Source organism: Schistocerca gregaria, chromosome 4 (genome assembly GCF_023897955.1).
Source record: "Schistocerca gregaria isolate iqSchGreg1 chromosome 4, iqSchGreg1.2, whole genome shotgun sequence".
Lineage (NCBI taxonomy): Eukaryota > Metazoa > Arthropoda > Insecta > Orthoptera > Acrididae > Schistocerca > Schistocerca gregaria.
The window spans coordinates 550,965,779-550,985,981 of NC_064923.1; the positions used below are offsets into that span (position 1 = coordinate 550,965,779).

General features: G+C 43.6%; 1 protein-coding gene across 1 annotated transcript in view; it reads left to right on the forward strand.

The window, feature by feature from the left end:
* Nucleotides 1–20,203, forward strand: part of LOC126268003 (thymus-specific serine protease-like) — a 182,069-nt gene that overhangs the window by 111,788 nt on the left and 50,078 nt on the right. The window contains exons 6-7 of the mRNA XM_049973379.1: nt 5,946–6,232; nt 14,810–14,942. Coding sequence (XP_049829336.1) covers nt 5,946–6,232; nt 14,810–14,942 — 420 coding nt within the window. The remainder of the gene's footprint in view (nt 1–5,945; nt 6,233–14,809; nt 14,943–20,203) is intronic.

The window sequence follows — 20,203 nt, forward strand, 5'->3', positions numbered from 1 at the left end:
TATTTTAATACATATCTGCTTTACTTTTCCACATAATTGCAGTGTCGGTGGAAGGAATAGTTACATGAAAGTATTTATATGCGTAAACTTTCACTCTATTACGGTAAGCTTGAATACACCAGTTACTACCAAGCCTTACTCTAAGCTGTACAAAGTCTGAAAAGCCCACTCGCAAATACCATTCATAACCATAACCAGTTTATGGTCAAGCTTACCGACAGTTTACAAACGGACTGTTTCTTGCAGAATGGCTCTCTTAAAGGTTGCTATAATCATTCTCACATAACAAAATGTTCACGTTCGCGAGTAAGGAACACGTCACGCGAAATTTAGTTATTTAAAATGTTACCAAAAGTTCCGAATTTCGCACTGTGCCTTAAATCGAACTCTCTACTACACTTTACGGCACTTCTCAAACATTTTGGTGCCGAAGTATAACAGTATTAACCATTTTCACCGGGGTACATATCAGTAGGTCTGATCAGTATCAGATTCAAGCCCCGACTCTACTCTTCTCTCTACACAAAGGAAGTTTCTAGAACCCAAAATACGCACGAACATGCGAATTTCTGATTGGCAGAGAAACGTCACAGCCAATCGGAAACAGCATCAAACCCGCTCAGTCCCGCGCATATACAGGGTGTTACAAAAAAGGTACGGCCAAACTTTCAGGAAACATTCCTCACACACAAATAAAGAAAAGACGTTATGTGGACATGTGTCCGAAAACGCTTAATTTCCATATTAGACCTCATTTTAGTTTCTTGCACCTATGCTCAATGGAGCACGTTTTCATCATTTCATGCGGGATACTCTACCTGTGCTGCTAGAACATGTGCCTTTACAAGTGCGACACAATATGTGGTTAATGCACGATGGAGCTCCTGCACATTTCAGTCGAATTGTTCGTACGCTTCTCAACAACAGATTCGGTGACCGATGGATTGGTAGAGGCGGACCAATTCCATGACCTCCACGCTCTCGTGACCTCAACCCTCTTGACTTTCATTTATAGGGGCATTTGTCTATACAATCCCGGTATCAAATGTAGAGACTCTTCGTGTTCGTATTGTGGACGGCTGTGATACAATATGCCATTCTCCGGGGCTGCATCATCGTATCAGGGATTCCATGCGACGGAGGGTGGATGCATGTATCCTCGCTAACGGAGGACATTTTGAACATTTCCTGTAACAAAGTGTTTGAAGTCACGCTGGTACGTTCTGTTGCTGTGTGTTTCCATTCCATGATCAATGTGATTTGAAGAGAAGTAATAAAATGAGCTCTAACTTGGAAAGTAAGCGTTTCCGGACACATGTCCACATAACATATTTACTTTCTTTGTGTGTGAGGAATGTTTCCTGAAAGTTTGGCCGTACCTTTTTGTAACACCCTGTATACAGAACCAATCAAAATTCGTCACTGAATCAGAACAGTAAATTACCGTAAATAAATTTTGAAAATGCACAAACATAAAATTAACTTCTACATCGAAATCATACTATCATTTCTCCAGTACCATAAACTGACGAATTAGTTTGTAATAAACTCCCCGGCACGAATGACTAACACACACGTCATTCTCGAACACTCGAACACTCCTCACATTACCTGTAACTTGAATGTATATGAAACACTCTTTCACATTCACACCTTCACTCACTCTCATAACTAAGCACAATTATAGTAGAAATTAATAAACAATCAGAAAATTAAACAAACTGAACTGCAAATAAAAACGACAGTATTTTGACTGCAGTTCAAACAGTGTCCGTCAGCCAGTGACCTATACAAAATCGCATAGAAACAACGTACACGCCGACATCTGACGCCACCCGTCCTGGGAGTGACTCATACTGCACGCCTGTTCACGGATCTCCAATCTCAATTAGCACGATGTAACGGCACTATGCCTCACTCATGGCCACTTTTTCGAATGCAACAAGGGGAAATAGTCGTTTGATGCAACAACGGGAATGTACAGAGGGTGATAAAAAAGTTCCCAACGAAAATCTTGAATCTTCTGCTTGCTTTTGGCTGCGCTGTGAGATCGTACTTCGTTCTGTAGAGGATTATGCCAGACAAAACTTTGCTACTGCGTCGATTTTGGATCGCGAATCTGTTTGGTTAGCGTTTTACAATATACGTCAGCTATAATTATTGACCTACGATCCATAAAGTCAATCAAAAGGTTGCCAACTTCGTCCCAAAAAATGGCAGCCATAATTTTTCGATTCAGAACGGAGATTGCTTAAACTTTTTTGGTATGGTTGAATTTACTGTTCTTTCGATTCCGCGTTGGTGTACGATACCCACGTCTCATCGCGGTAACAATGCCGGGAAAAAAAATCATCTCGATATTCTCTATAGCGCCCCAAAAACTGTAATGTACTACGCGTTCTTTGCTCTTTGTGCTGGTAAGGGAGCATTTTTGGAACCCGTCTCGCACACTTTTTGTGATACCTTATCAGTTCACCTACATTCCTGTAAACTGAGGTTCGAACAAAGTTTTGAAATTTATTAGCCAGACCACTAATTGTCTCTCGCAGATCACTTGAAGTTTTTGGTTCACTTGGTCAACGAAGTTGTCAGTCCGAACACTGAGCCTTTCAATCAGCTGTTATCATGAGAATTTTTGCGATGCCACTTTCAAATTCTCCATACATTTTAGAACTTGTTTGTCACTCATTGTTTAAGATCCATACCTTAGACATAACTCACGATGGATTTCGGCAGCTGAAGATCGTTTTGCCAGCAAAAATCTAATCACACGGCGCACTTCACAAATGGCGGAATCCACGATTGTCTCGGCCTTTGCGATCTTCTCCCACTGACTGGCAAATGAATGCTGAATCGAACCAGTTGTTTCCTAAAGGGTCGTAGACAGCGCTGTATGTGTAAAACTTCATTCAGGGATACCATCGTTTAAATATTGGTCACCAGAACTTAGTTTTGGAGTGCGACTTATATGTAATATGTAGGTGTTCAAAATTTTTATAACAAAAAATGCCTCTCAAAAGGCACTAAAATCAGACACTACAACACAGTAATCAAACCGACAGTCACATATGCAAGTGAAACACTCTCATCGCATCGAAAACTAGATTTACAATAAATTAGGAAAGCAGAGAGAAGGATTATTAGAAAAATTCTGTGACCACTGAACACACAAGATGGAAGCAGACTACATACCATCGAGACTACAGAAAAAGTGTCAAAGATCGAAAGTGACATCAGAAAGAGACGAATGAAATTCAATGGACACCTAGACAGATTACATGGAAACAGACTAATTAAACATCCATTGGACTATACGACATCACTTAAAGTATGAATACCCTGCGTAAGTGAAGTTAAGAAAGTTTGACAAAAGCAAAAATTGACATAACAAACACATCAGACAGGGATACATTCAAAAGCAAAATTGACAAGTGGAAGTGTACTCCAGAGACAGAACCAAGACCATAGAGGACCAAAGAAAGAAGAAAGGCCATCTGGGAGAAAATGAAGAAATTTTGAGAAAATAAGAAGAACATTAAGAAAGACTGAAAATCACCTTCTTATCGTTCTCCAAAGGGAAATTCGCTAATAATCATAATAATGGCTCTATGCCATTGAATATATATAAAGGGAGTGAATTAAGTGCATCACTCTTGTTCTAGTGAACGGTGCTTTGTTTCATTTTGATCCTCATTGTTTCTGGAAGGAACTGCAAAGTGCTTTTTAGTGGTTGCATTGTGCCACGCTGAAACCAGTGTTGCATGATGACAACTTCTGCCTTCTTACTCACTTGTGCAGGGACCTGTGGGATGGGATCTCCAGTACAGCGGCGAGAACGTATTCAAGCATACGAGAGGGGACCCAAAAATAACCGGAATTTCTTTCTAGAAAGCATATACTTTATTGTTTTGAAATACAACCTTTATATCTTTCGAAGTACTCTCCATTGGCATTAATACACTTGTCCAAACGTTCATTCCAGTGTTCGAAGCATCTTTTAAATTCGTCCTCTTTGATACCTGCCAGCACTTTCATGACACTGCGTTTTACGTCTTCCAAATCTGCAAAACGCTTCCCTCTCAAGTCTCTTTTCATCCTCGGGAATAGGAAGAAGTCCGAGGGTGCTAAATCCGGCAAATAGGGGGCATGGGTCAAGGTAGTCGTCTTCGTTGAGGCCAAAAACTAGCGAACGCTGAGAGCCGTGTGCGCGGGAGCGTTGTCGTGACGCAGGGTCCACACGCCAGAATCCCACAAAGCCGGACGTTTTCGCGACAAACTTCTGAGAAGCCGTTTCATAGCCTCCAAATAGAATTGTTCGTTTACTGTCTAGTTTTCAGGGACAAATTCAGAGTGTACGATCCCTTTAATGTCAAAAAAACAAATCAACATCGTTTTCACATTCGATTTCACTTGTCGAGATTTTTGTGGTCGAGGTGACCCAGGTGACTTCCATTGTGATGACTGTTGTTTACTTCCTGGATCGTACCCATAGCACTACGACTCATCACCTGTAATGATTTTGTTGAAAAAAATGTGGGTCATCTTTGAACGCGTCCTTCATTTCGAGACAGGCTTGAACGCGACGATCCCTTTGATCTCCGGTAAGAAGCTTCGGCACGAATTTTGGTGCCACTCTTCGCATCCCCAAATCGATGGTCAAGATACTCTGAGTTGAGCTCCAGGACAACCCGGACAAGTTCTCGAGTTGGTCGATTGTCCTACGTCGATCTTCACTGATGAGATCACGGATTTTGTCGATGTTGTCTTCGCTTCGAGCAGTTGAAGGTCGACCGGAACGGGGCTGATCTTCAACCACCAACTGTCCCTTTTTAAAACCGAGAAAACCATTCGTACACTTGTGTTTTACTGAGAGCATGGTCTTTGTAGGCTGTCTGGATAATCGCAACAGTTTCTGCTGCGTTCTTGCCGAGCAAGAAACAAAACTTCACTGCCGCACATTGTTCGTAAGAACTAGCTATTTCCTCGTGTCACGTCTGCACTGTACACACACTCAAAGAACTGCCAAAGAAACGACACTTCTCACTGTTGGGTGACGCCGCGTGGGAGAATAACTCAGCAGAGCTCCTACTACAATCCTCCGCCGGCGCAACTTGCTACTACAAGTACACGATGTGCAGCATGTTGCACAGCATACAAACCATACTTACAGGTGTGTGAAACTCTAGAATTTTGCTAATCTGTTAAAAATTGTGGTAAAAATTGAGATAATTAACTATAAAAATCAGTTTTCTCTAAACACGAAGTTTAAAACGTAACAGCCCATTCATTTTTCCATAGATTAAATAAATTCTACAGCTTCATAGACCTGTAAGTATGGTTTGTAAGTTGTGCAAAATTCATCGAAGAATCTCTCTTATTTACGAAGAAAAGTGTACATACAGCAACAGATGCAGCCAATACCAAGTAAAAAAATGATGAAATTTCACATGCAAAAAAAATTGTTTCGTTATGTTTTTGAACTTCCTCTTCTATAAGTGTGAACCCTGAATTCTTCCTGGTCATGCGGAAAAGTTTTATGAATTTATTTGTAAAAGTATAGACAGTGCAAATTAAAATGTCCTGTGGTGCCTCTCCTGCTCCAAGTCGGCCCGTTTGGCGTCCTACCCCCCTTAAAGTCGTTTCGCGGCTCTGCGCTGGACGGTGTGCAGTCAATGCTTTAGACTGTAGATTATTCATGACAGTTCCAGCTTTGGACATGTGTTTTACAGATTATTGCTTTGCTCACAAACGAAGTATTGGTCACAATTACCTTATATTAATAACGCAGTATGTATCGTAGATGCTCAAATTTTTTTCCGCTAAATCGATGACCATAGAATTTGACACTTGTAGAACGTGTAACATTCTGGGTCGAAAGAATCAGTCACAGAAAGAGGCCAGCTATATGATTTTTAGTTCAGGGCCACCATTGTTCCGTGTTGCAGACTGTGCACGCCCCTGAACGCCAGCAACACGGAGGACGTGGCCTCAGTGGAGGACGTCCTGGAAGTTCCCTTCGCGAACGCAGTGCAGTCGTCGTCCAACAAGGTGGGCGACGGCGTCAGGCGGCTGTGCGCCGCGGCGCGCAGCTCTCCAGGAGAGACGGCGCTGCAGCGCCACGCGGCGCTCGCCGTCGCTGACTTCGGCGCCGACGCTCGCGGCTCCTGTCTCAACGCCACCTACGTCGCCACCATCGCCGACCTGCGCCGCACAAACTACTCTTCCTCCAGCTGTGAGTACTTGGACGATAGCTGTGCAGAAGGTGCATGAGGGGAGGGGACAACGGTAGTGATGGGGGGCTCTCTCCCTGACGATACGGCACGGTAGGCGACGTGTAGTTCTAACCAATTAGCCTACACACAAAGGCCTATCACGCAAAACTCCTAAGCTCCAGCTAGCGAGCAAGACATAATCAATGCTTTCTTTGCGCTATAGCAATGGAAATACTATCAATGACAATGCTCCTAAAGCAGAGTTACTAAACGCAGCCCTCCAAAATTCCTTCATCCAGGAGGACGAAGTAAATATTCCAAAGTCCCTTCATCCAAGAGGACGAAGTAAATATTCCCAAAATCGAATCAAAAACAGCTGCCAGCATGAGTAATTTAAAAGTAGATATACTCGACATAGTGAAGTAGCTTAAATGAATTAATAAAAGCAAGTCTTTCAGTCCAGACTGTATGCCAATTAGTTCCTTTCAGAGCATGCTGATGCAATAGCTCCATACTAAACAATCATATACAAACACTCGCTTGACGAAATATCCGTACCCAAAGACTGGAAAGCTGGATTGGTTCTAATGGCTCTGAGCACTATGCGACTTAACTTCTGAGGTCATCAGTCACCCAAAACTTAGAACTAATTAAACCTAACTAACCTAAGGACATCACACACATCCATGCCCGAGGCAGGATTCGAACCTGCGGCCGTAGCGGTCGCTCGGCTCCAGACTGCAGCGCCTAGAACCGCACGGGAAAGCTGCGCAGGTCACACAAATATTCAAGAACGGTAGTAGGAGTAGTCCACTAAATTAAAGGCCCATTTCATTAACGTCGATATGCAGCAGGATCTTGGAACATATATTGTGTTCGACCGTTTTGAATTACCTGGAGAAAATAGTCTGTTGACCCACTCTCAACACGTATTTAGAAAACATCATTTGGAGTGCTGTCGACAAAGGATTTCAAATTGGTTCTGTATTTCTAGATTTCCAGAAGGGTTTTGACACCGCACCTCACAAGCACTTTGTTATCAAACTGTGTGTTTCGGGAATATAGTCTCAGTTATGCATCTGGATTCGTGATTTCTTGTCAGAGAGGTCACAGTTCGTAGTAAATGACGAAATGTCAACCTGTAAAACAGAAGTGATTTCTGGCGTTCTTCAAGGGACTGTTTTAGGTCCTCTGCTGTTGCTTATCTATGTAAACGATTTAGGAGACAACCTGACTGGCCGTCTTCGGTTGTTTGCAGATGATGCTGTCATCTGTCGTATAGTAAATTTATCTGATGATCAAAACAAATATCAAAACAATTTAAGAAAGAAATCTGTATTGTGCGAAAATTGGCAATTGACCCTAAACAACGAAAAGTATGAGACCATCCACATAAGTACTACCAAGAATCCGTTAAACTTCCGTTACACGATAAATCAGTCAAATTTAAAACCCATAAATTCAAGTAAATACCTAGGAATTACAGTTATGAACAACTTAAAATGGAAAGTACTCATTGAAAATGCTGCGGAGAAGGAGAACCAAAGACTGCACTTTATTGACAGAACACTTACAAGATGCAATAGATGTGCCAAAGAGACTATGCTCGTCCATCGTCTTTTGGAATGCTACTGCACGGTGCGGGGTTCTTACCAGATAGGATTAATGGACTACATCGAGAAAGTTCAAAGAAGGGCTACACATTTTGTGTTATCGAGAAACAAGGACATGTCATGGACATGATACAGGATTTGGGCTGGACATCATTAAAACAAAGGAGTTTCTCGTTGCACTCGCGCGGCATCTTCTCACGAAATTTCAATCACCAACTTTCTCCTCCGAATGCGAAAATATTTTGTTTACGCACACCTACATAGGTAGAAACGATTATCATAAAATAAGGGAAACTAGAGCTCGCAGGGAAGGATATAGGAGTCTGTTTTCCCATACGCTTTTCGAAAGTGGAATAATAGAGAACTATTGTGAAGTTGGTTTGATAAACTCTCTGCTGGGCACTTAAGTGTGATTTGTAGAGCATCCATGTAGATGTAGATATGACAAAAAAATCGACAGGTCAACCGTTTAATATTAAAATGCAATGAATACAGTATTACACTGACATTTCAACAGAGAGGGAGATTTCTTTCTGCCTGTCTTGTACCCCTGTTCTTCTTTCTCTAGTTGCCAAGTTAAAAATAGTTTCACTTGCCAGAACACAGCGGTGTTCTTACAATTTCACCTCACTAACATGTTAATTCAATTGTGACATAATCCTGACACAGCCTACTATTAATCAAACAACTGAGGACAAGCGAAGGTGAATAACTCGTAATGTCTTTTAAATTAGTGAAATACTTAAATGAATGCCTGACCTGGGAATACATACAAAACTGTAGTTATCACGGGTCGCGTTGTTGCTGCAAGTGGTGTGCTTACTCTGTGTTATTGTTAGCAATACTTTATACGAACTGACTGGGCAATACAACACTCAATGTCAATAAAAAAATACAGTCACTGCAAAATACATCCAGCCTCTTAGGTACTCAATCCTCTGGCCCAGTTCAAAACTGATAACTATGGTCTTACCTTTACAGCAGCAATGGTGGATCACGTTATATTCTGCTCTCTCATGAAGAAGAGTAAAATATGCTACCTACAGATTCAGTAATGTTGAATGATGTTCATAATACTTTGAAATATACATGAAATTCTTTTGTCTGATAAATTAAAATATTTGTGAAAAATTCAATGCCTTTAAACAACATATGACTTGGACAGGGAGGTGATTTGGCTGAATTACTAATATTGAAGTTGTATTCAAAGTTATGTTTCGCTTTTCAAAACATCTGACAACTGAAATTACATTGCTCAGAAAAATTACATCCTTTTTTAAGTATACATGAAGGTAGTAACTGTTCATGTAAGAACAGATACCATTGATGACCGTGTAGCTTCTCTGGAATGAAATGATAATTAAATCGACACCCTGGCTGCAAACAGGCGTTGATATACAGCATCGGGGACATGTTGAAAATGTGTGCTCCAATTAGGACTCGAACCCTGGACCTCCTCCTTACATAGCAGACGCTATATCGATCTGAGCCACAGAGGTCACAGAGGATAGTGCTCCTGCAGGGACTTATCCCTTGCACGCTCCCCGTGAGACCCACATTCCCAACATGTCTATACCACTACATTCGTAGTGCGCCTAATAGATGTTTGCCCATCACACTCATTGCTCGTGGCAGGTTAATCAGCCAAGTCATTAATCAGCCAAGTCCCGTTGGAGTTGAGGCATAGCGTGAGCGCTCGCACAAGAAGATCTGTGGCCGGGTAGCATATTTTAACTATATATGAAGGTAGTATCTGTTCTTCCGGGAAAATAAGGGGTATGGACCTGATGAGAGTTCACATGAATTGTGTTGACAAGCCAGTCGTGGATGTATAGAGATGTAGGGCAGCACATGTCGAGTTGTTTTATCGAAAGTAAAGCTCATAGTATCTTTTCGTGGAATATCACGTGGAAACCATGGAAGCCATAGCGGAGCGGCCGACGCCGCTGCAAGTAGACGAACATAGCCAGTAAGTCGGAGCCGAGTCACTACGACTCACTCGGCAGACAGAACAGCACTAATGAGGAAAACGTCAAACAAGCTACGTTGCGGCGCTAAAAGGGGAACTGGGGCTACCGGTGCACGATTCAAAGCCGGAGTCAGACATCCCTATGTCATTATTTCCCATCACAATCTCTACTCCTACACACATTGTATAATAACCTTACAGGGGACGACATTTTCAATTGAAATTCACTGCCTGGTGTTGATGGATAAATACATTTCCGTGCCTGTGCTGTCAAGAAGAATGATACGATGTTCCTTTGGACTTGCACACATGTGCAGCTATGCAGGCAGGAACATTATTATATAGTATTTGTCCGCCAGTACCAGGCAGTGACTTTCAATTAAAGATGCCCTCCCTTGTAGGGGAATTATATAATGTGTGGAAAAGTACAGGTTGTGACCCACGAACGATAACATACGGAGGTTTGAGTCGGGCTGTGAGTCGTGCACGGATAGCCAAAGCGCTTAAGGCGACCGCTTGTGTTAAGCGCTAAATCTGGTTTCGAGTCCTGGCTAGCCATATATTTTCATTGTCACCTGGAGAGGAATGACTGCTTGTCAGACACACGGACGATGCTTCTAGTATCAATGAGCGTGCTGACCTTGTGTAGAATGGGGAAGGCGCGCGATCTAACTGAGTTCCACCGTGGGCAGATTGTGATGACCCGGAGGCTCGGCACGAGAATTTCGTAAACTGAGCAACTTGTCGGGTGTTCAAGTAGTGCTGTGGTGAGTGCCTTCAACACGTGGAGAACCCGAGGTGAAACCACGTCCAAATGTAATGAGGGTGGGCAGCCATTCCTCATTACATATGTCGGACGTCGTAGGGTGGGCAGACTGGTAAAACAGGACAGGTGGCGAAATGCTGCGGAACTAATATTAGACTTAAATGCTGGGTAGAGTACAAGTGAGTCTGAATACACAGTGCACCGAACAGTTCTAACGATGGGTCTCTGCAGCCAATGACCCATGCATGCGCCAATGTTAACATCATGACATCGCCAACTACAACTGAAATGGGCCCATGACCATCGTCACTGGGTGTTGGCACAGTGGCAGAGTGTTGCATGGTTTGATGAATCCCAATACCTTTTTCATTATGCCGATGGGAGGGAGCGAATCCGTCGTCTTCCAGGCGAATAGCTCTTTGACACCTGTACTGGGGATGGAGATAAGCTGGCGGCGGCTACACTATGCTCTGGAGAACATTCACATGGGCATCCATGCGTCCAGTGGAGCTCGTGCAAAGTACCATGACAGCCAAGGAGTATCATACGCTGGTAATGACCACCGTAAACCCCTTCATAACGATCATGTTTCCCGATGGCAGTGGCTTTTTTCATCAAGATAATGCGCCAGGTTACAAGGCCAGGCGTGCGATGAAGTGGTCGGAGGAAGACAGTGGCGAGTTCCAATTAATGTGCTGGCCCTGCAACTCGCCAGATCCGGACCTGGTCGAACACTGCCCTGTGTTTACGCGAATTAGGTGACGTGCGTGCGCACATGTGGTGCCAACTCCCTGCAGCGACCTACCAAGGTCTCATTGCTTTCACACCACGACGCGTCGCCGTTGTTATCCTTGGCAAAGGTGGACATAAAGGCTATTAGGTAAGTGGTCATAATGTTCTGGCTCATCAAAGTATTTAAACATTAACGTAGTATAGTAGCTGCCTGAGTGTTCAGACTGAGAACGTAACGACGTAGCCGTGTGACCAAGGCTGTGTCCATCTGGGAAGACAGCGTACCCACCATGAATATGCAGGAGAAACGTCAAAACCTGATCATATTGAAATACCTCTACTGGTTCATATTCCTGTTATCTTGAATGAGTAGGCTCACGTCAAGGCACGAAAAACACAACCAAAACTTCACAGTGCCATATCAGATCTGAACTACGTCCTCCAGCCATGGTGAATTAAACACCTGATTAAGCCGTCGTTGCATTCACCACCTTGCATCATCTGGCAACTGGCTACATCGCGACTCGTCGGACAACACAGGCAACTACTTGTATCTACACTCCTGGAAATGGAAAAAAGAACATATTGACACCGGTGTGTCAGACCCACCATACTTGCTCCGGACACTGCGAGAGGGCTATACAAGCAATGATCACACGCACGGCACAGCGGACACACCAGAAACCGCGGTGTTGGCCGTCGAATGGCACTAGCTGCGCAGCATTTGTGCACCGCCGCCGTCAGTGTCAGCCAGTTTGCCGTGGCATACGGAGCTCCATCGCAGTCTTTAACACTGGTAGCATGCCGCGACAGCGTGGACGTGAACCGTATGTGCAGTTGACGGACTTTGAGCGAGGGCATATAGTGGGCATGCGGGAGGCCGGGTGGACGTACCGCCGAATTGCTCAACACGTGGGGCGTGAGGTCTCCACAGTACATCGATGTTGTCGCCAGTGGTCGGCGGAAGGTGCACGTGCCCGTCGACCTGGGACCGGACCGCAGCGACGCACGGATGCACGCCAAGACCCTAGGATCCTACGCAGTGCCGTAGGGGACCGCACCGCCACTTCCCAGCAAATTAGGGACACTGTTGCTCCTGGGGTATCGGCGAGGACCATTCGCAAACGTCTCCATGAAGCTGGGCTACGGTCCCGCACACCATTAGGCCGTCTTCCGCTCACGCCCCAACATCGTGCAGCCCGCCTCCAGTGCTGTCGCGACAGGCGTTAATGGAGGGACGAATGGAGACGTGTCGTCTTCAGCGATGAGAGTCGCTTCTGCCTTGGTGCCAATGATGGTCGTATGCGTGTTTGGCGCCGTGCAGGTGAGCGCCACAATCAGGACTGCATACGACCGAGGCACACAGGGCCAACACCCGGCATCATGGTGTGGGGAGCGATCTCCTACACTGGCCGTACACCTCTGGTGATCGTCGAGGGGACACTGAATAGTGCACGGTACATCCAAACCGTCATCGAACCTATCGTTCTACCATTCCTAGACCGGCAAGGGAACTTGCTGTTCCAACAGGACAATGCACGTCCGCATGTATCCCGTGCCACCCAACGTGCTCTAGAAGGTGTAAGTCAACTACCCTGGCCAGCAAGATCTCCGGATCTGTCCCCCATTGAGCATGTTTGGGACTGGATGAAGCGTCGTCTCATGCGGTCTGCACGTCCAGCACGAACGCTGGTCCAACTGAGGCGCCAGGTGGAAATGGCATGGCAAGCCGTTCCACAAGACTACATCCAGCATCTCTACGATCGTCTCCATGGGAGAATAGCAGCCTTCATTGCTGCGAAAGGTGGATATACACTGTACTAGTGCCGACATTGTGCATGCTCTGTTGCCTGTGTCTATGTGCCTGTGGTTCTGTCAGTGTGATCATGTGATGTATCTGACCCCAGGAATGTGTCAATAAAGTTTCCCCTTCCTGGGACAATGAATTCACGGTGTTCTTATTTCAATTTCCAGGAGTGTATATGAGAGGTGTCTAGTCTTTAGGACATTTCCGAAAGAACAAACACCATTTATGTGTTTGATCGCGCGGCCGGACATAGAATATGTTCAGAAAGGAGCAATTCCGATCTCTGTCGCATTTGGGCAATGAAAGATTTCATTGGCGACAAATGGAAATTTGTATGAAGGCCGGGATTCGAACCCAGGCCTACTGCTTGATAGGCAGATACAACTGCACGGACTACCCAAGTGCGCCTCCCTTCTCAATCCAGATTCCCGTTTGCCGGTCGCATCACGCGCAGTCCCAGCTATGAGTGCTCTGCACCACTCGTATGTGCCATGAAGGCTAATATGATCATTCAGTGCAGAGCACTCTTCGTCGGACCTCATGCGGGACTGCGCATGATGTGACGAACAAAATGAAGGCAGAGGGCTGGGGGATGCTATGTTTGTAGTGTGCGGTAAGTGGGAATTTGGACTGAGAGAGGAGGCGTGCTTGTGTAGTCCGTGAGTCTGAATACACAGTGTAATGTAACCTGTAACCGTTGTGGCGCCTTCGCGTTGATGGTTAACGGATCTGACTAGTAAGCAAGCGACCCAAGTCCTAATTACAGCCTTAGTGCAAATTTTCATTTGTTGCTAATGAATACCTTCACTTTCTAAACGCGGTAGAGGTCGGAATTTGTTCTTTCCGAATAGAATCAGCTACTGTCCAATTTCTGTGTTGTTTGACCTATTGAAGACATGCAGTTTTATGTGCTATTGTGGGCAATGGCGTTTTGTGAGGTACACTCTGTAAACGTGCGACATATACAGTTCTTTTGCATTGTTCACTGAAATACTGATTGATATGGATGTGAACTCATTAAAAACAGAAATTTCTATGGGGTGTGGAACCGACTGACATTGACAAAGCGAGACACTCATCTCGACTCCTCGTTGCCTAGGATCTTTTTACCACCACAGATTTCACGCTGTTTTTCATGGATGCGAGTGGTACACCGTTCTTTGTGGACATACTGAACAGTCTACTTTGCGCCACCAACAATTAGAATAATTTTATTCGCGGTATGTAATGGATACATGCAAACACAAAACGTAGTTTATTTTATTTTTGTCATTCTGTCACGTCAGCACATCGACCCATATTAAAGCGTTGATACCATACAATCAAGGCCACTGCCATGACTTAAGTCAATGGTGGCGGTTCGTTGACCGCTCCATACCAGTCACAGGCCTCCAAAAGCGAACAGTCTGCTGTTTTAAAGGGGTGATTAAAAATGTCTCTGGTGAGCTTATTTTGAATATTTCGTGTGGTTTATGACTTGAGTACTTTGTGAAGTGTCCTGTTCTTAAAAACACAAAAACAGTAGCTTTTGTATGTATATTCATGAGCACTTTTTTCTTTGTTTGGTGTGAACAACCGCCCCCCAGGGGTTGTAGAAGTGCCTGTAACGCACTCAGTATTTATAATTATGTAAATTAATCAATGGTATATATGATTGTAGAGTGAACAGCTGTGAGTAATGACATAGATATTACTGATGTTTGTTCACAGCAAGACAGTGGCTATACCAGACGTGTACAGAATTTGGCTACTTCGTGACGACGGATTCTGATAAACAGCCATTCGGCCACAGAATAGGCGTCTCCTTCAGTGGGGGTATCTGTGAAGCCGTATTTGGACCAGAGTAAGTAACTGGATCTTCAGTTATTTTGGCCACTAGTTATCGATAAATGAAATACAGATAACACAAAATCGAACATTTAAAATAATCTTTTTTCCTTTATTACTTCGTACTGATAGAAGTCTATAAGAAAGCGTACTTGACTTGTTTCACGCCTCCACAAAGAAACTGTAAAACTGGATGGCGTGAAGGATGGCTAGTAGTAAGGCAGCGTATATTCCACTTAAAAACAAAAGCATACCCCTAAGATTCGACCTTTATCAAAGTCGGAAGGTGATGGTACGCATTTCTCCTTCTTACACGAGGCATCACAACAACGTTTCACTAGGCAACACCGGTCAACTGCCGTATGCGAAATCGGTTGGAAACATTCCTCATGTCAGCACGTTGTAGGTGTCGCCACCGGCGCCAACCTTGTGTGAATGCTCTGAAAAGCTAATCGTTTGCATATCACAGCATCTTCTTCCTGTCGGTTAAATTTCGCGTCTGTAGCACTTCATCTTCGTGGTGTAGCAATTTTAATGGCCGGTAGTGTAGAAAAGAAAATTTTTCTTTCGACGTGAGAAGAAAATTTACCTCTGTTATGCCATGTGTTAATTACACTAAAAAAGGGTATGCTTTTGTTTTTTAAGTGGAATATATGCTGCCCCACTACTAGCCATTCTTCACGCCATCCAGTTTAGGTTTCTGACTCTATGTAGATTTGAAAACTATTGAGCTGCTACATTATGCCTGATTCAAGACGTTTTCTACACCTACTTAAAGTTGACGTTGTAGGTAGTTAAGGCTGTACTACGGTCATCTGTGTCGTGATCCACACCATTTGCAGTAAAATAACAGTGTTAAGTGCTGATTAGCGAACTGGTATGTCAAATTATATGAGTTCTTAACATTAGACTACACAAGAGGACGTCGTTATCAGGAGAAAGAAAACTGGCGTTCTACGGATCGGAGCGTGGAATGTCAGATCCCTTAATTGGGCAGGTAGGTTAGAAAATTTAAAAATGGAAATGGATAGGTTAAGTTTAGTTATAGTAGGAATTATTGAAGTTTGGTGGCAGGAGGAAGAAGACTATTGGTCAGGTAAATACAGGGTTATAAATTCAAAATCTAATAGGGGTAATGCAGGAGTACGCTTAATAATGAATAAAAAAATAGGAGTGCGGGTAAGCTACTACAAACAGCATAGTGAACGTATTATTGTGGCCAAGATAGACACGAAGCCCACGCCTACTACAGTAGTACAAGTTTATATGCCAACTAGCTCTGCAGATGACGAAGAAGTTGATGAAATATATGATGAGATAAAAGAAATTACTCAGGTAGTGAAGGGAGAGGAAAATTTAATAGTCATGGGGGACTGCAATTCGATAGTAGGAATAGGAAGAGAAGTTAACGTAGTAGGTGAATATGGATTGGGGGTAAGAAATGAAAGAGGAATCCGTCTGGTAGAATTTTGCACAGAGCACAACTTAATCATAGCTAACACTTGGCTCAAGAATCATAAAAGAAGGTTGTACTCATGGAACAATCCTGGAGATACTAGAAGGTGTCAGATAGATGATATAATGGTAAGACAAAGATTTAGGAACCAGGTTTTAAATTGTAAGACATTTCCAGGGGCAGATGTGGACTCTGACCACAATCTATAGGTTATGAACTATAGATTAAAACTGAAGAAACTGCAAAAAGATGGGAAATTAAGGAGATCTGGATAGGCTGATCTGGATAAGCTGACTAAACCAGAGGTTGTAGAGAGTTTCAGGGTGAGCATAAGGGAACAATTGACAGGAATGGGGGAAAGAAATACAGCAGAAGAAGAATGGGTAGCTCTGAGGGATGAAGTAGTAAAGGCAGCAGAGGATCAAGCAGACAAAAAAACGAGGGGTAGTATAAATCCTTGGGTATTAAAATCCATGGAGAAGAAATAAAAACTTTGAAGTTCGCCTATGACAGTGTAATTCTGTCGGAGACAGCGGAAGACTTGGAAAAGCAATTGAACGGAATGGACAGAGTCTTGAAAGAAGGGTATAGGATGAACATCAACAAAAGCAAAACGAGGATAATGGAAAGTAGTTGAATTAAGTCGGGTGATGCTGAGGGAATTAGATTATGAAATGAGACACTTAAAGTAGTAAATGAGTTTTGCTATTTGGAGAGCAAAATAACTGATGATGGTCGAAGTAGAGAGGATATAAAATGTAGACTGACAATGGCAAGTAAAGTGTTTCTGAAGAAGAGAAGTTTGTTAACATCAAGCATAGATTTAAGAGTCAGGAAGTCGTGTCTGGAAGTATTTGTATGGAGTGTAGCCATGTATGGAAGTGAAACATGGACGATAAATAGTTTGGACAAGAAGAGAATAGAAGCTTTCGAAATGTGGTGCTACAAAAGAATGCTGAAGCTTAGATGGGTAGATCACATAACTAATGAGGAGGTATTGAATAGAATTGGAGAGAAGAAGAGTTTGTGGCACAACTTGACAAGAAGAATGGACTGGTTGGTAGGACATGTTCTGAGGCCTCAAGGGATCACAAATTTAGCATTGGAGGGCAGCGTGGAGAGTAAAAATCGTAGAGGGAGACCAAGAGATGAATGCACTAAGCAGAGTCAGAAGGATGTAGGTTCCAGTAAGTACGGGAGATGAAGAAGCTTGCACAGGATAGGGTAGCATGCAGAGCTGCATCAAACCAGTCTCAGGACTGAAGACCACAACAACAACTTCAGATTTTTGACTTTTGCAGATCTTCATGTGCGCCAATGATTGCTTTGTAATTGCTAGCCGGCCGCGGTGGTCTCGCGGTTCTAGGCGCGCAGTCCGGAACCGTGCGACTGCTACGGTCGCAGGTTCGAATCCTGCCTCGGGCATGGATGTGTGTGATGTCCTTAGGTTAGTTAGGTTTAATTAGTTCTAAGTTCTAGGCGACTGATGACCACAGATGTTAAGTCGCATAGTGCTCAGAGCCATTTTTTGTAATTGCTGCAAACAACTTTCGGGGGGGGGGGGGGGGGGGGGGTCAATCACAGCTCAGAGATATTGTCAATAGCAATAAAAAAACTCAACACTCAATACCCCTTGAATTATCCTAACAATTTAAAATGTCAAGAATGATCAGGTGTTTCCAAAGGCCACGTACCTGTATGGAGGAGCTTTATTCGCAACAACCATATTCACGTCAGTAAAGACGCAACTTCAGGTTTATAATTGTTGTGTTGGGCTGGTGCATAAGTTCGTAGCGCTGTTCCGTACTAAAGGGAAGAGATGCACATAACAAAGACTTTAATCCTCAATATTATACTATCCTTCGCTATTTATAACAGTATGCTGACGCTTGGGTAACTTTTCGACTCTGCGACTGCAGAAATCACGTGGTTTTGAGGTGAAGAACTCGTCAAGCCCTGTCCGGAGCGCACTTTTATCCTAGACATAAGTTTCTTGAAGGCTGCTCGATAGTGAACGGAAAAGATGAAAATCTGAGGGCGCAACATCAGGTGAATAAAGTGGTAGAGGAATGACTTCCGAATTCGACTTCTGTATAGTGTTTTTTGGCAGTCTAGCAAAATGCGGGCCGGTGTTCTCGTGGAGTAGCATCTCTTCGAGCAGTGCTTCTGATCGTTGTTCTTTCATTGCGTCTGCAAAACGTGTCAGTTGTTGCCAATAAATGTCAGAAGTGATGGTTATACCTCGGGGAAGCAATTCGTGGCACACCACACCGTCGCTGTTGCATAAGATGTGTAACATTACCTGATGTGAATGCACGCAGGTTTTGTACACGAAGTTGCTACACTACTGGCCCTTAAAATTGCTACAGCTAGAAGAAATACAGATGATAAACAGATATTCATTCGACAAATATTTTATACTAGAACTGACATGTCATTACATTTTCACGCAATTTGGGTGCATAGATCCTGAGAAATCAGGTTCAAAGTTCCGTCAATGCGAACAAGAGGTGAACGGGACGGTAACCAATGGCGCCCCATACAATCACGCCGGGTGATACGCCAGTATGGCGATGACGAATACACGCTTCCAATGTGCGTTCACCGCGATGTCGCAAAACACGGATGCGATCATCATGATGCTGTAAACAAACGTGGATTCATCCGAAAAAATGACGTTTTCCCATTCGTGCCCCCAGGTTCGTCGATGAGTACACCACCGCAGGCGCTACTGTCTGTGATGCAGTGAAAGGGTAACCGCAGTCATGGTCTCCGAGCTGATAGTCTATGCTGCTGCAAACGTCGTCGAACTGTTCGTGCAGATGTTTGTTGTCTTGCAAACGTACCCATCTGTTCACTCAGGGATCGATACGTGGCTGCACGATCCGTTACAGCCATGCGGATAAGATGCCTGTCATCTCGACTGCTAATGATACGAGGCCGCTGAGATCCAGCACGGTGTTCCGTATTACCCTCCTGAACCCACCGATTCCATATTCTGCTAAACAGTTGTAATTATGTAATAGGCGTATTTAAACTGTTTTAGCATGTAATTATCTGAACTGTTTCTTATTTAAATTGTTTTGTTAATTAAATTGCATTGTGTATTATTGAGAAAGAGCGGGAAACAGCGCGCAGTAATACATCTGTAATGGTAGCAGGGATTGTCTGCACCAAAAACCATTGTTGGCGGCGAGACCGCACTTTTGTAGCATTGAGCGTTGGAAGCGAGTTGTTGCGAGTAAGATGTGAGACGAGGCAGTCGTAGCTAGCGAGACATGAGAGGAGGTCGCTGTAAGCGAGGTATGAATTAACACTTTGAAAGAAGCGGTGTGCTCTTGTAATTGTTTGTCAAGATCGTTCTCAGAATATAGTTAACTTCTACCAGATTAAATGCATTAAGAATTTTCTATCCCAAAATCATTCACGTAAATGCTTTACGGAATTTATTGTTATCTTAAAAGAAAAGTCTAAACTGAGCTTCAGCTTTTATCAAATCTAAATTAACTTCAACTTAAAGAATTCCAGTCACAAAGTATTATGAAACTCCACCAGCAGCTTATAATTATGTTAAAGAGAAGTAAGTATATTCATTCCACAGTTTGCTGTAGCAGTCAGATGGCGATCCAGTATAAATAATTAAAGGTAAGAATCAGTCTTAATAATTTCAGGTAACGACTGAGGGCCACGGCGACAACACATTTTATGTTTCGTCGTAATAATCAGCAGGTAGTCTTGACAGAGCAGCAGTTAAAAGATTTTAAGAGACGCAGCGTTCAGTCAGCAAGCAAACGTTCATCCAATATTAGACGGGAAGGTTT